This window comes from Myotis davidii, unplaced genomic scaffold, assembly GCF_000327345.1.
Source record: "Myotis davidii unplaced genomic scaffold, ASM32734v1 scaffold1012, whole genome shotgun sequence".
NCBI classification, from domain to species: domain Eukaryota; kingdom Metazoa; phylum Chordata; class Mammalia; order Chiroptera; family Vespertilionidae; genus Myotis; species Myotis davidii.
In genome coordinates, this window is record NW_006283769.1 from 1,787,101 (window position 1) to 1,804,323 (window position 17,223).

The 17,223-nt window shown below is 36.2% G+C and overlaps 1 protein-coding gene across 2 annotated transcripts in view; it reads right to left on the reverse strand.

Annotated features, from left to right (window-relative positions):
• NUDCD1 (NudC domain containing 1) overlaps positions 1 to 17,223 on the reverse strand; it is a 52,529-nt gene that overhangs the window by 25,000 nt on the left and 10,306 nt on the right. For both annotated transcript variants that reach the window (XM_006753908.1, XM_015566216.1), the window contains exons 3-4: positions 5,217 to 5,402; positions 1,429 to 1,609 (exon numbers count right to left, since the gene is read on the reverse strand). In XM_006753908.1, coding sequence (XP_006753971.1) covers positions 1,429 to 1,609; positions 5,217 to 5,402 — 367 coding nt within the window. The remainder of the gene's footprint in view (positions 1 to 1,428; positions 1,610 to 5,216; positions 5,403 to 17,223) is intronic.

Here is a 17,223-nt window from a genome sequence, read left to right on the forward strand (position 1 = left end):
ATTTTTTTCATTATTATCCTATCTAATAAAGAGGAAATATGCTAATTGACTGCCACGTCATCAAAGATGGCGGCACCCACAGCCAATAAGGAGGGGATATGCTAATTGACTGCCACACCTTTAAAGATGGCGGCGCCCAGTCCCCTCAGCCCCACCGGGGCAGCAGGTGCTCCTGCCTCCAGAGTTCCCCAGTCCCCCAGGGCCAACCTGAGGTGCAGGCAAGCCTTGGATGGCGGCTGCTCAGCTGCCCAGGGCCACCCGAAGCTCCGGTATCCAGGGCCGGTCAAGGCCTGTGCTGCCGCCAGTAGCAGCAGCAGAGGCGTGATGGGGGCATCGACTTCCCCTGATGGCCTCCTGCCCCTGAGGGTTCCCAGACTATGAGCAGGCCGGGCTGAGGGACGCCCTTCCAGTGCATGAATTTTCATGCATCAGGCCTCTAGTTTTAAAATAAAAAAGCTCTCTCAGAAAAAAATGCTAATAACCTTTATCAGATTGGAAACTAGCAGCTATGGTAAGAAATCTTTTTCTATAGAGATCAATTTAATGATAATTTAAAACTGATAAGTTAAATAAGAAGGTTAATAAAAACTACTGAGAAAAATAACAGAGTCATGGAAACAAGCTCCCTTAGTCTAAACTACAGTAAAAAAATCACTTGGTGAGTAAGAGTGAAACATTGGCAAAAAGCAAGGCCACAACTTTAAAGGAATTCTAATTAATAAAAGAAAAAGTAATTTTTAATGTCCAAGTTAGAAGTCTGACAAACAGAATGAAAGTGAGGACTTTCCTACACATGAAAGCACTTTGGGTGAGAAAGAATAAGAGTTTTCCTGAGGGTAGAAACAAATGGCAATGTCCAATTTTATTGAAAAGAAATCATAGTTGTGATTTAATAACTAAAGATATTCAATTCCATATAGGCAGTTATATTTAATTTATATTTCAATTATACTGTTATTTATAATTAATTTACATTTAGTTTTATATTCAGAGTGAGGCAAAAGTAGGTTTACAGTTATGAATGCGTGAAAGTTTATTCTTGTATTATTTATTGTTGTATTATTTTTCCATATGAGCCATAAACCTACTTTTGTCTCACCCTGTAAAGATAAATTTTTGCACATGTGTATATGTGTACATGTGCACATATATTCTTCTATATATTAAAATATACACTTTAAATTCTTCAAAAATTATGTAACAATGTCTCCTTTTATACAAAAAAAGCATAATTGACTGGGGAAGCACATTATTATTTTTTTATAAGGAGAAACTATCTATAGATATTCATTCCACTGGATGGCACATACTAGAATCATAACCCAATATCGAAGAAAACACAAACAGCATTTATAGGAACAGCTTTATGCTTGAAACTTACTAAATTACGGCAACCAGTATGGAGAGTCAGAGTATGTTATGTTTTACCTTTATTTTTCCTACTGATAGTGACCCACTCCAAAGAAACAAAGAAACCACTTCCTTTCATGTCCAATTCTTCTTTCTCTATTCGAAGAAGCAGGGTAGCTATTGAATGTTCTTCAGCTTTCAGCAATGAGATACTGTGAATTATGATAAAAGGATCCCCTAGCTCTTCATTAAACATAATCTAGAAAAGAAAGGTGACACATACAAAAGTATATATATTACATGAATGCAGATAGCAGAGTAGGAATACACAGAATTCTGACAATCCAACAACTAATCTCGATACTATTTATTACAAGGAACACAAAATCTTAAAAAGCCTTTAAATAAAGATTGCAACTTTAAATAGGATTCCTTGAAGAACTTGTAAAATATATGTTTTGTTTAACAGGTAAAACGGATCAGCACTCCTGGCTTAAAAACAAAACAACAGGTCATACAAGCAGCATCTAAAGGAGAAAGAACTAAAAGCAATCTCCCAGAAATGAATTATCAAGTGAAAACAGTGCTCTGTACAAAAAGAGAAGACTTAAGCAGGTTAACACTATTATTCCTCCATCTCTTCCGCTATCTCATATATGATTTATTTCTGCTTTCTTTCTCTTAGTGTCTGGATACCAGGCATGCATATATATGTGCATGTGTACTTTTTTCCTATTTTTATTTTTGGTTTGTCTTTCTTTGTTTTCTGAAAATTTACAAAAAGTCAAAGGCATTGGAAAACAAATCATTAAAACTTTCTTCTCAAAAACAAAAGAACCAATTACAATTAAAAGGTATAATTCAACCATATTTAATATGTAATACTAAATTTGCTTATAAAAAAGAAATCTAAGCATCATATGAAGATGCAAAATCTTATCAAATTCATTTTTATACTAAACAATCTAAAAGACTATATTTTTGTTAGAGTAAATACTAAAAAGTTTTTTAAGACTGATTTCTAAACAAATTTTCAAATAAATGAAAAAAGTAGTTGAAAAAATGCCTAACTAAGAAACAAAAGTCAGCTCCTTTTTTATTTTTTAAACTTGTATCTGGAATGCCCTCATGTCTACTTCTACTTGAATGCCTTACAAAGAAAAGTGTGTCTTAATGTCAATTTCCCTATTGAGCAACTGTGTCCATATTATTCAAAGAGGAGACTTTGGTATCCATTCTATAAGTCTTCCATAAGCAGAAAAACAACAACAACAAACTCAAATACTCAAAACAGAAAGGATAAAGACAGGATTTTTGTTGGTTGATTAGATTTTGGTTTTGTTTGGGGGAACAGGAGAGACAGAAGAGAAAGAAAAATAGTAAATTTGCCCTGGCCAGTGTGTTTCAGTTGCTTAAGTGTCTTCCCACACACTGAGAGGTCACCAGTTCCATTCCCACATGCCTGGGCTGTGGGCTTGATCCCCAGTACGGGGCATGTGCGAGGCAGCCTATAGCTGTTTCTCTCATTGACGTTGCACTAACTCCCTCTCTAGCAAAAAAAAATCAATAAAAACATATTAAAGAAAAAGAAAAAATAGTAAGTTTTGCCAGGTACAGGTAGCTAGCTTATTCTTTCCTCCTCTTCCTCATATGCAGGAAAGGGATTGGAATGACACAAGAGTGGTAGATGTCTGGACTTTTAAATATTGTCAGACTGAAGTCTCCAAACTTCTGAACAAGCCCAGCAATTCAACTGTGATATTGTTGATATATAGCACCCTGTAATATCAGAGGCAACATGTTTGGAAAGCAGGCAGTGTTCCTGTCTTATTTCTTTCTACACTTCAGTCATCACCAGCAGCTCTACTACACCACCAACCACTCCCACCTCTAGCTTCCTCTCTGTTACACCAAATCTCCCAAAGTCCTAAAACTCTCCCAAGTTGTTTCCCTTAAAATGACCGGTACTCCATAGTATCCCTCCTACCCAGGTAATGCCCAAGTCCCATCTCTTTACTACTCCGCCCAATCCCCAGTCAAAACTATGACCTAAAACATCTTGTTACAGCAATGTACATTGAAGACGAAGTAGATTCAAATTTTTTATTGATTAAAAAAATATTTTTGAAGGCCAAATATGTGCCAAGGGGATATGATATATACAGCAGAAACCAAATGAATTATAAACCCATATGAATTTCCTTTCTAGCTAAACATGCAGTGTTATTTTAAGCTGAAGGCATTTCTCTTCCTGCTCAAAGTCAACAGAATCAATATAGCTTTGTTCCAGATAAATTCTCATTCATATATTTCCTCCCCATCCTTCTCCAAACTCCTTCCAACTATTTCAGGTAATTGTGTTATAATACCACATTGCCTCAGTTAAAAAAAATAAAAAAATATTACAGGAGGCCAGAGCAGAAAATGTCACAATGTCCAATGAATATTTGAAACTGTGACTGCAAAAGCAATTTGGCAAACAGGATATTATTGTTCTGGTCATATATTGTGTGTTTTGTTTATTTTTTTTTAAACATAATACAATTTGGCATTATACCATTTAGTATAACTTAGTAAGAAAAGTAAACCATTTTGTTCTAAAACCTTCTTGATTTTTCTCAAATAATTAAAGCCTTGATAAGCATCTGTTCGTCTCATAAAATATTTTATAAAATGTAAATATATGAAGTACATATCTCTTTTTCTACCCACAACAAAAGGCCACCTGTTAAAATTCAGACAGTTGCAATACCACAATACTCTTTTTAGTATAACTCAGTGTCAATACTTTCCACTTTCAAAAACTGTAGCTCTAGAGAAATTAATTCCTTATATTACCTGCTCCTCAGATTTAAATCAGTTACACTGTGTTAAGAAAACTGAAGTTAAAATGGCATCTTAGAGATTGTCATTCCTATATTTATGTTGTAATGTATATTTCTAAGTAGGAAATACTCTGGTAAACATACTGGACAGCTAGTAGAGTGGTGCAATGAAAACATGCTAGGCCCATAAACATATCAGCAAATATAACATGAGCACAGGAGAAAAGATATGCTAATGTAATTTTTTGGCCAACTCTTCAGAAGAAGAAGGCAATGTCAATGTTTAGGGTACTGCTTTACATCTATAAAACACTCAATAAATATTTGCTGAAAAAAAATGCAATTTTTGACAACTGCATTGACCCCAGATTAAAACAGGGAATGGTTAACATATCAGTTTTGTAAAGGACATACATTTTATAATTTAATTAAAAAGATATTCAAAATTTCTATATTATAAAAGGCCTGTGGCCCTAATGCCATAACGACCAAAGACTGGCACGGGTGTGTGGGGTTGTGAACACAGTGAGGCTGCGCAGGTGGGAGGGGCCACGTGATTTCGCACGCTGGGCTTCTAGTCTATATATATAAAAACCTAAGTGACCTTTAGGAACAAAGGACCAGAACGACCAGTCAATCTGTAGCTATGATAAGCACTGAGCACCAGGGGGCAGACGCTCAATGCAGGAGCTGCCCCCTGGTGGTTAGTGCGCTCCCACAGCCAACATCCTGGGGCCCCTTCCCCCTAACCAGCCAACCTCCTGCGGTCCCTCCCACCGGGCCCCAATGGGGGGGCCGGCAGGCCAACTTCCCGCAGTCCCTCCCCACAGCTGGCTGGGCCCCTGATAGGCCTCGATTGCTGGCCAGGCCGAGGGAACCCCATCTGTGCATGAATTCGTGCACCGGGCCTCTAGTATATAATAAAAACCAAGAAGTCACATACAAAGTATCCCTAAAAAGTGTTATTTCAAAATCACTAAGGTCTTACCATTTATATATTCTTCCCAGCTTTTGCATAAAAGAACAAAAAACACATCTCACCTCCCATTTTTCAGAAGCACTATTTCCACGTTCGCCTGTTGCAATGAGATATAATCTTCCAGTTCCATCTGACAAGGTGACCCAGGTAGAAGATGTGAAATGGATAGATGCACAAAGGCGATTGTCGTACGCTGTCAAATCTGTAGGAAGTCGAAATACCTCTAGTGGTTTTCCTAAGGCAGTGTCCTAAAAAGAAGACCAATAGTATAAATGAATCCCTCCCTCTCTCCTTGGTCCATGCACACACAGAACTAATATCTGCAGTGTTCCTCTCCTCAAGGGAAGGCATCTAACTGCCCTCCCTTGGCGTACTACTGGCTTACTTCTAATAAAATATGGCAGAAATGATGGTTATGTGACTTCTCCGACTAGGTCAAAAAGACTTTGCATCTCCTTGCTCTCTCTCGAACAGCACGTGGTCGGCCCACCTGGGGAAGAACTGAGAGCTCTTGACAATAAGCATCCTGCGAGTGAGTCACCTTGGGAGTGTATCCTTCAACACCAGTCAAGCCTTCGGATCACTGCAGTCCTGGCGGACGGGCGTCATCCTTAACTACAATTCCATGAGAAACTTTGAGACAGAACCAGCTAAGCCCCTCGCTAATTTCAGTGAGACGACAAATGCTTATTGTTTCAAGCCACTAAGGTTTTTTAAATTAAAATATAGTTAACATACAAAATTGTATTATAGGCGTACAGCACAGTTATTCAATACTTACATCTACCTAATGACATGATCATGATAAATTAAAGAAAGTTGTTTCACAGAAATATGTAGATAACATAAAGCAGTAATCTAGTCTTTATTCTTAAGTTTAGAGTTAATGATCAGCATTTTTAATTAGAAATAACTGCATCATGTTCTAAATTCCTAACATAGACATCAGCCCGTGGTATGAAAACATCACATTTAGACTATTAGGCTTTTGTCAACACATTTTTATTATGTCCATGTCCTCATAACTTAGATGATGTCATCATGTTAGATGGATTGCATCATTAAAATGTTTTACAAGAAAATATATAAAAAGGCCTACAATTCAGAAAATAAACTTCCTCTCATACACTGTGCTCAATAATTTTGGGTTGTTGTTTTATTTTACAGTGAACAGGTTTTCAACAGGACAAGTATACTCCTAGATTCATTTCACTCCCGGCTCCTAGAACTGTTTAGATAGTGTATATAAGATTTAAATAAACTATATTAAATATCCTTACTGGCCTCAAGTTTTTTAATTAGCCATTGTTTCTAAAGCATACAATTTAATTTTCTTTGAAACAGCACCTTCCCTTTTTTTGTACTCATATTTCAGTGATTTACATAACAGTGAATTAAATGCTTCAATAACAAACACAGTGGCATAAAGTTTTTAGAATGACCGAATCCTCCCCTCAGATCACCTAACACAAGCCCAATCTTATAATAAGTCCTTTCTAACATCCTTTTACTGAGACGCTCCTGTTCCCCTGGGTGTGCATTCTCCTTTGAGGCGAAAAGTAATAAATGCAAATAAGTGTTAAGTATTCACATACGGATATAAAAAGATCTCCAAGATAATGACTGAAAAAAGAGATGCAGAATGTGTACAGTAAAATATGTTGAAATAAACAAATGTTTTGATTTGATAGCACTGAGTAAGGTGTAGACAGACATGTGCTAGCATATTAGTAATGTTTATCATTTGAAAGAAAAATAAGATTGGATTGAAACTGGTGGTAGGGGAAAATGGGGGTTATGGGAAAGTTTCCTTTTTGCTTCAATTAACTGCTTGACTTTATTTCCCTGAGCAATTTAAGTGTAATAGACATAAGTTAAAGATATTAATAAAATAGAATGAGACTTCTCGTTCAAAACAGTTTTTTCAAAGTAAAGTTTTCTAGTGATCTCCATACACACCCTTCTCGGCATCTCACCTAATAAGTCCTTATTAGGAAGGAGGGAGGGCTAAAGTTAAGTCACTATTCTTCATTTCTTATCTAATTATTAAAGTTATTTTAAGTCATTTTCTTTTAAATACAAGGTTACACATGACTGAGATTTCTAGAAGTCTAACAGATAAATTAGTGCAATATTCAACAGAATGATTAAGATAGTCAAATATGTATTTGTGAAGCCAAATTAAATTAAAATACAAGAGAAAACACACAGACTCTCTCTTAAATGATAGTTTAAGTGAAAGCAACATGAATAATCCTGATTTTTAAAATCTATTTCTCAAAGGGTACATTGCAATTTTTAAATGGACTATACACAAAAAAATTTCCTCCTATAATATATTAATAAATCATAAGTTACAGTATTACATTATTTTTTAATAACCTCCACTGACAGTTTTACAAAGTGTTCTCACAATAACGCTTTATGTAATTGGCATCTATAATGTCCTGGTCCCACCTGATCTGTTTCTTCTTCTAAACAAAAAATGGTAATGTAACTATGTTCAAGGCTACTAAAAATCATTCGGAGGAAACATTTCACAGGTGAATTGCAAAAGAATTAAAATTCCATTGATACATAAAACAGGGAATGGCTATCATGTAAAAGCATTGTATTAAATAAGTGCTCTGACTTTTTACCATCTTATTTAATTGTTAACACACCTGACGAAGTTGAAATTATTGTCCCCCCATTTTAAGAAGATAAAGAGCTCTGTTTCCAAAGATTACATAGTATGCCTGGGTCTCCCAGAAAATGACAGCGCAAATTTCAAAAAATGGCTAGTGTTCTTTCCTGTATTCCACACTTTCTTGAAATGAACCACTTCCCAAGTTTTTCTAAACAAATGATACCTCAGACCTCATGCAATTTATAGAATATTCCACCCCCCAAAATCCCATTATGAATACAACTACTATATTCAGTTTCTCTTCACGTTAATATATTTTTTAAAAATATATTTTTACTGATTTCAGAGAGGAAGGAAGAGGGAAAGGTAGAATCATCAATGATGAGAGAAGAATAATTGATAGGCTGCCTCCTGCACGGCCCAAACTGGGGGATTGAGCCCGCAACCTGGGTATGTGCCCTTGACTGGAATCGAACCTGGGACCCTTCAGTCTGCAGGCCAACGCTCTATCCACTGAGTCAAATCAGTTAGGGCTTCATGTTAATATATTATTCAGTATTTTTATTAGATTTCTGAGTCAATAAAACATAACAAAAATTATAATGTCTACACAATGTATATAAATGACTATAAATAAATAGTAAATAAGTATTGATGTTATATAAATAGTTTAGGGGCCTCTTAATTTCATTTACAAGGAGACAAGCTTTGAACTAACAAAACATTTTTCTAACATTTATAGAAAGGGTTACTCAAGTTTAAAAAAACGGTCAAGCAGAATTAAATAAGAGTACCATTTACTAGTATTATTAGACACTGACATTTAAAATTTTGCCCTTTTAAAAGGAAGTGATCTTTTTCTGGAGAAAGGCTTTCATCACGAATAATTTTTAACTTTACTTAAAAAAAATCTTCCTCTCCTTTTTTTTGTGCTAAGGCTTTAAGAAAAGGTATTTCTAATTAATTGCTGTTTGACTAAGTAATGTTGCTCCATAACATAAGCAGACAGTACCAAGAACTTACTCCTTTAATTTTTTTCTTTAACTAGGAAAATTAATGGCTCCATATTAATAAACTCATCCATAGATAATAGGCTGAGATTCAGATCTAGAGAGGAACATACTGGCACACAATTTAGCTGGACTAACAAATTGTTGTGACCTGTCACTCCAAGGCACAGCCTCACAAATGCATGCTTACCAAAGGAATCCAGTAACTTTGCCTGAATCGTTAAGTACAATTTAAAGATGCACCACAAAATGACACTCTTCTAATTGGCAGAAACTAGTTTTTCAGGTAAATGGAAAACATTATGACAGAATTAATTTCCTAAATAATAAGAAAATGATGAGATTAAAATAAGCCATAATACCATAATAAAACGAAATAAAAACTAAATTTTAAACACACTTTTTTGCTTCCCTAAAGTATTTTCTACTTCCTAAGTATTCTTCCTCCCAATTGACATTTCTCTAAAATTGTAAACCCACAAATTAAACTGACTTAGAAGTATAATGCCTCTATAAATCTGTGTTGAAATGCCGCCACCTGCTGGCTCCTGACAAAATCTAAAGTCCAAATAATGGGTGAATTTCCTTTCATAAGCCCCACAAGCCTTCACTGTAACCACAATGATGTTTTGCCTACACTTAACAAGGTGGTCCTTTGTACACCAGGCACAGGAAAAGAGCTTCTCTGGGACTGGAGCATGTGTGACTTTGACTTAAAAAAACAAAAAAACCCCACAGAAACAAAAAACAAACAAACAAAAAACTCCCCACGAAAACCAGACAATAAAATGAATATTAGAACAACTGTTTTCTGCTTTTAAAAACCCAATGTGTAGCGAGTGGTTAATAGTCTCCACCTGCCCCCCACACAGAACCTCAAAGAGCAAATAGGGATGTTTTTGCTCATCAGAAAAATAAGAAGAAACAAGTGTGGCATTATTCTGTACCACCGCCAAGTGCACGTTTTTCAAAACCTGGTCCCTGAAATAAGGCAAAACCATCTGAGGTGCTGTATAAAATGCAGATTCCCTGGCCATGACCAAACCTGACATACTGAATCAGAATCTTCGGGAACAGTTAATCCGACGTTAGCTTTTTTTTTTTATCAGTTGCTCCCAGTGATTCTGATGTGTAATACAATTTAAAACACAAAGACAAAACTGAATTAATTAAACAGAAACAAGACTAAAACAACCCCAAACATAGTTCTTGAAACATCAAGTAGTAATAATACCTTCTAAAGTTTGGTTAAGGAAAAACAGAGAGGAAAAAAACAAACAACGATTTTTAGAACATCATATGCATGCAACTTTACAGGAACAACTTTGAAAACTTAAGAGGAAATGGATGATTTCCCTAGCAAAACAAAACAAAATTACAAAATTACCCAAGAAACACACAGCATGAATAAACCAATAACCATAAAACAAATTGGGTATGTGATTAAAGAACTACCATTGGAAAGGACAAGATACATAAAATACAAAAAACAGATCTTTTCAGTTTTAAATTTTTCTAGTGCCAGAAAACTCTCCATTTAAGGAAGCCAGCAAAACTTTAATCAAAACCTAACTGAGACCTGGCCGGGTGGCTCAGATGGTTAGAGCACTCTCCCGCACACCAAAATGGTCATGGGTCAATTCCTGGTAAGGGTACTTACAGGAGGCAATGGATCAATGTGTGTGTCTCCCTCTCCTCCCTCCCCTCTCTCTCTTTCCTTCCTCTCTCTAAAATCAATAAACATCCTCAGGTGAGGGTTAAAAAAAATCTAATAGATTAAAAATAATAATAATAAAATAAAAATACTATAACTTGTCAAATAAATACAAATATTCTAAGTAAAATGTCAACAAATAGAAATCTAACAATGTATCAAAAAAAAAAAAACTCTTACCAAAAAGGGTTTCTAGGAAAGTAAGGAATTTAACAATTTTATTATAAATCACTATATTGATAAATCATGAAAAACATATAATATTAATAGGTGAGTGCTGAAAGGCATGTGATAAAATTCAGCAACCATTCTTTTTTTTTTTTAAATATATTTTATTGATTTTTTACAGAGAGGAAAGGAGAGAGATAGAGAGTTAGAAACATCGATGAGAGAGAAACATCGATCAGCTGCCTCCTGCACATCTCCTACTGGGGATGTGCCCGCAACCCAGGTACATGCCCTTGACCGGAATCGAACCTGGGACCTTTCAGTCCGCAGGCCGACGCTCTATCCACTGAGCCAAACCGGTTTTGGCGCAGCAACCATTCTTAATAAAAAATATTAAATAGAAACAAAAAGTGAAAGAAACAACCTTAAAACAATGAAAGGTTTTTATCAAAACCAACAGTATTTTCCTACATGAATTTAAAATCTATTACAATGAAAAACAAGAGCTAAAACAGGGATGCTTGCATTCCCCATTATTACTCTGCACTGTCTCGAGGTTCGATCTAGTAGAGCAATAAGATAAAAATGAAACGATATGGGGATATTTCCATTTTCATCAACATTGGAAAGAAGAGATAAAACCATTTCCTTTGGTTGATGATATAATTGTATACTCTGAAAACCTTAATGGGAGTAAGTAAAATAAAAATGACTGAATTATAAAATAATAATAAAACAAACTAGAGGCCTGGTGCACAAAATTCATGCCCAGGTAGGGTCCCTAGGCCTGGATGGGGATCAGGGCCAATTTGTGGGGTGAATGGCAGGGTGATGGGGAGGCCCCCGCTGGCACCCGCCTTGGCCAGCCTGGCACCATCTGCTCGCTGGCTCCAACCCCTGCCGCCACTGCCAGTCACCTCCCTTTGCTGGGCGACTGGCAGGGCGATCGGGGGCCTCTGCTGGCACCTGCCCTGGCTGGCCTGGGGCCTGAGGGCTGGGGGCAGGCCCTGTGTTCAGCATCTGCCCCCAGGTGGTCAGTGTGTGTCATAGCGACTGGTCGTTCCGCCGGTCAGTCAATTTGCATATTAGGCTTTTATTATATAGGATAAACACTTAGAAAATAGAAAAAAACTATATTCTATTAACAGACACACTATAAAATACTTAAGAAGAAATTTAATAAAATGAGCATAAGTTCAAGGATGAAAACAATTAAGAACTAGGAAAGAAGACAACTTGTAGAAACTTTCTTAGAGGTCACCCATTCTAAATTATGGTTTCCTTATTGTTTACTAGTGAAACTTAAAAAAAAAGATTTAAATTTTATCAAGATGCTAAACAAATTTAAATATACACTACATATATTTGGAAAGGTGTAGACTGCTTTGAACATGTATGAGCATGTGCCAAAAGTGGTTGTTATTTCAATGTCAAGTTCAAACCGGGGAAGAGAAGGAGGGAGGCACTTCAAATTCTACTGAAAATTAATAAACTAGAAGGAACTTTATTTTGTACATTGCAGCATTGCCAATGCCTACAGTAATGCATAATATATAAGTAGACATGCAATAAAAATTTTGAATGTCAAGTGAATTATATGTATATGTATATTTTTGTATATTACACATACATATATATATCAGACTTTGTGCTGAATTAGGCTTATAAAAGTCAATATTCTTAGAGAATTTTAGATTTGTCTTCCTAAACAAACAAAATATAACAAAATCTTAAAAACATAAAGGCCCCTAACGTTAAAAGACACACTAAAATGCATAAGAAACTAAGAGTTATTATAGAGCAGCGGTTCTCAACCTGTGGGTCGCGACCCCTTTGGCGGTCGAATGACCCTTTCACAGGGGTCACTGAAGACCATTGGAAAACACATATATAATTACATATTGTTTTTGTGATTAATCACTATACTTTAATTATGTTCAATTTGTAACAATGAAAATACATCCTGCATATCAGATATTTACATTACGATTCATAACAGTAGCAAAATTAGTTATGAAGTAGCAACGAAAATAATTTTATGGTTGGGGACAACAGAACATGAGGAACTGTACTAAAGGGTCACGGAATTAGGAAGGTTGAGAACCACTACCATAGAAGCTAGAGAATAGGTCAGTAAGAGGAATCAAAGATATCTTAGTCTTTACTCTGATTCCATGTCAAATAAGCTACCTTAAAAACACTACAGTAATTTGACCCTTGAACAACATATATTTGCACTGCATGGGTCCACTTATACACAAATCTTTTTAAATAAATCCCTGTATTGTTTTTTATCTGCTTTGGAGTCTACAAATGTGGAAGGCCAACTGTATGCATTGATCTATGCCATTTTGGGTACTTGAGCATCTGTGGATTTTTCCTGGAACCAACCCCAGGCAGATACTAAGAGATAATCAAATTTTGGGGGAGTCAAAAGTTATATGTGGATTTTCAACTGAAAGGGAGTTGGCACCCCTAAAACTCAAATTGTTCAAGAGTCAGCTGTATTTAATTTCCTGTGGAAACTTTTTAATAGAAGAAAAAGATCCTAACCAGTCCACACTGAGTATCTATAGTATTTCAAATGCAATCATTAAACTTTCATCCCAGATTTCCAGTCTTAAATCTTGTGATTTAATTTGGAATCAGCATCCCAAATTGAGATTATTAGAGGGTGAACTGATAAAACCACGATTTTGGCCCTGAACCATGACCTTATCCCCACTCCTCCCAGCCAAGCACACTAATAAACGTTTCCTTCTCCATACTACTTCTGCATGTTATCCCCACTTCCACTGTTACATGTTATCAATTTGTAAGTGTATGTGCCTACTAAGGACATAGTAGCATTCAATAAATGTTTGTTTAAGAAACATAAATATTTCTCATTCAATAAAAAATGATTTATCTCAATAAACCAAAGACTCATATACAGTATTACCCAGATAATAAGAGGAAGCTCCAATCAAGAATGCAAAGCCAACTCCAACGAGCAAGAAATAAACCAGTCAGAGAAAGATAAGTATCACATGATCTCATTCACATGCAGAATCTAATGAACCAAATAAACCATGATCAAAAATAGACCCAGAGTCATAGAAGCATGAACAGACTGTTGAACCTCAGAGGGAAGGCAGGGGAGGGTGGGCAGGAAGAGATCAACCAACGAACTTGTATGCATACATGCATGATGCCTGGACACAGACAATGGGGTGGTGAGAGCCTGGGGAGGATGGAGGAAGACGGGAGCGGGCTGGAAGAGGTTAATGGGGGGAAAAAGAGAACCTATGTAAATACTTTAACAATAAAGATTTTTTTTTTAAAGTGATAATAAAAATATTAAATTTTAGAAAAAGAAAAAAAGAACAAACTTTAAACAGCTGTTATCCATTCAACAACACACTAGCAACCCTTCTGCTGAGTCCTAGAATTACACAAATATAAGAAAAGCCACAGGCTAGAAGAACAGCCAACAAACTATAGTCCATGAGCCAAATTGGACCTATTGTCTGTTCTGGTAAATAAAGTTTTATTAGAATGCAACCACATTCATTCATTTACACATACCGTCTACTGCTGTTTTCACACTACTACAGCAAAATTGAGCAGTTGTAACATAAAACTGTTTGGCCCATAAACCCTAAAAGATTTATTATCTGGCATTATGCACAAACAATTTGCTAACCCCTGGCCCAGAGCAAATTCATATAGTTCATGGAATCTGGGAGCCAACAGTTTAAATGTTCCTGGGGGAGCAAAGAGATTTATCAAGGCGAGCTTCCTAGATGAAATGTTTAGTTGGGACTTAAGTGAAGACTGGGAAGCAGTCTGACAGAACTAAGAGAGGATGGTCCAAGGAAGAGTTAATCACCTGGGAAAAGGACTGGAGGCAACAGGCTTTCGGGCATGTCTCAGGAATCGCAAGAGTGTGGTATTACTAGAGTGCAGTCTGTATAAAGTGGTGAAAGTCAAAGTAGGAGAGAAGGGCATTATAAACTCGATATGCCAAGAAGAATTTGTATATTTTATCCATGTACACAGACTTCAAAATAGGCACAAGATCACCTGTACAGGTTCTAAAATAAACTGGCCAGCAGACAGCAGAAATCAGACCATGCTCTGTTTCTTGCTTCTATTCCCCTTCCTGCTTAGTTATCATGGGAACCGCTGTTGCCTTCAGGTAGGTGCTTCTGTCCCTGAACCAAATGCCGAGGGGACAGGAAAAGAGAAAAAAATCATGCTAGGAAAAGAGGAATTTCTGAGAGTAAATTCAGGTAGACCTCATGGAAAATTTGAACATGACATGGGAAGATTATGTTCCCAGTGATTTTTTTCTAAATCCAAGAAATTCTTCACACTCTTATAGTTACGATTTATGATTTCAGATTATTTGCAGAAGTTGTACCAGAGCAGTTCTTTCAGGCCATGGTGCATGTTTTTACAGCACTGCAGCTGGGGGATCCTGAGAGAAAGGGAGCAGGCTCAGCCTGGCCTGCGGGAGGAAAGGAAAGCTCAGAGGTTCCCTATTGTTGCCTCTCCCATGCCTGACCACTTGGAGATTGATGGGGATTAACTCATACACTTAATATCCTCTGAGATCATTCAATCTAGCTTGAATCCTAAGTTCTGTTAAATTCTTTTTACCAGACTGTAATACGAATGCGCTGGGCAATAAAAGCTGTTTTGTTTTGGTTTGAAGAACACAACATAAATTTGACATTTAGTATTATATAAAGAACTAGAGGCCCGGTGGTGGGTCCCTCCTGGCTGATCGGGGCTGTCTCGCCCGGTTCCAATTGGGCTGGCCTCGGGAAGGGACCATGGGAGGTTGGCTGTGGGAGTGCACTGACCACCAGGGGGCAGCTCCTGCGTTGAGAGTCTGCCCCCTGGTGGTCAGTGCACGTTACCTGGCCAGTTGTCTGGTCATAAAGGTTGCTTAGGCTTTTATATATATAGAAAGAACTAGAGAGATAGGAGAGACAGTGTGTGGCAGGTAGACATGGAGCTTCTGAAGGTATGAAGAGGGGAGGAGTGGAGAGGGAAATTACAAAAGTAAACTTTGCTATTTCCAAAAAAAAGAAAGAAAAAGAATATATACCACTTTGTGTTTATACTTGATGAAAAAAACAAAACAGACATAAAAAACAAACCATGTCTAGAAAAACAGATAAGAAACTAATTTTTTAAAAGTTGCAAAGGGACTATGGGTATTTAAAACAGGAGAGAGTAAAAGATGAGGTCAGAAACACTTTACTGAGTATTTTTAATTTTTTTTTTAATCACATGAAAACATTGCCTATTCTAAAAGTACATATTTAAAAGTATAGATTTTCACTTCAATAAAGAGAAACCCACCAGGCTGAAAAAAAATTTTGGATTTTGTCAAAAAGTGTGGATTTTGTCATAAAGGAAAAGGAATTTAAGTGAGAGTGATAAGATTACGCAAGCAATTTAGATTATGCTGCAGACACAATGTAGGGGAAGGCTAGAAGCAGCAGAAAATAATTAGGAAACTATTAACTGACCGTTGACTATTTATGCCAAATAACAAAACAAAATATATAACAAAAATAGCTCAAAGGTGGTAAAGGAAGTAAAAGAAATACTATTGTAAGATTTATATGGGTTTTTTTAAGTAGAATAATATTAGTTAGAGGCAGACTATGGTAAGTTAAAGGTAAATATTATAATCTCTACAATAACCAATGGAATACTAAGGGATACCTTATCCTTCGCAACAGTATGAATGGACCTGGAGATTATTATGATAAGTGAAATAAGCCAGTCAGAGAAACACATATGATCTCACTTATAGGTGGAATCTAATGAACAAAATAAACTTATGAACAAAATAGGTCCAGAAGCGTAGATGCATGGAACAGACTGACAGATCACAGAGGGGAGAGGGGTGGGAAGGGGATGGCAAGAAATTAACCAAAAAACGTATATGCATATAGTAGTATGCATTACCCAAGGATACAGACAATAGTGTGTAAAGGCCTGGGGTGGGGTGGGGTGGGGTGGAGCAAAAGGGGAGAAAATGGGGGACATCTATAATACTGTCAACAATTAAAAAAATAAAATAAATAACAGTAATACAAACAGGTTTATATAAAAAGCCAAAAGAGAAAAATAAATGGAATTTTAATTTAAAAAAAGAGATAGATTAATCCATATAAAGGTGGGAACAAAGACACAAAAGAACAAGGAATAGATGAAATAAACTGAAAAGATGGTAATATAAACCCAACCATATCAGTAATTACATTAAATATAAATGTACTAAGCCCTCCAATTAAACGAGAGAGATTCTCATACTGAATAATAATAAAAAAAGACCCTACTAAATGTTCTTTACAAGACATACACTTTAAAAATAAGGACGCTGACAAACTGAAATTAAAAGGATAAAAAAGATAAATAATATTTATTAAGAAAGCTAGCATGGCTATATTAATATAAAAAAATTTCAAGGCAAAATTATTCCCAGAGCCTAGAAATAAAGGACATTTCATAACCCTAAAAAGACCAAACCATAGCAAGCAAAA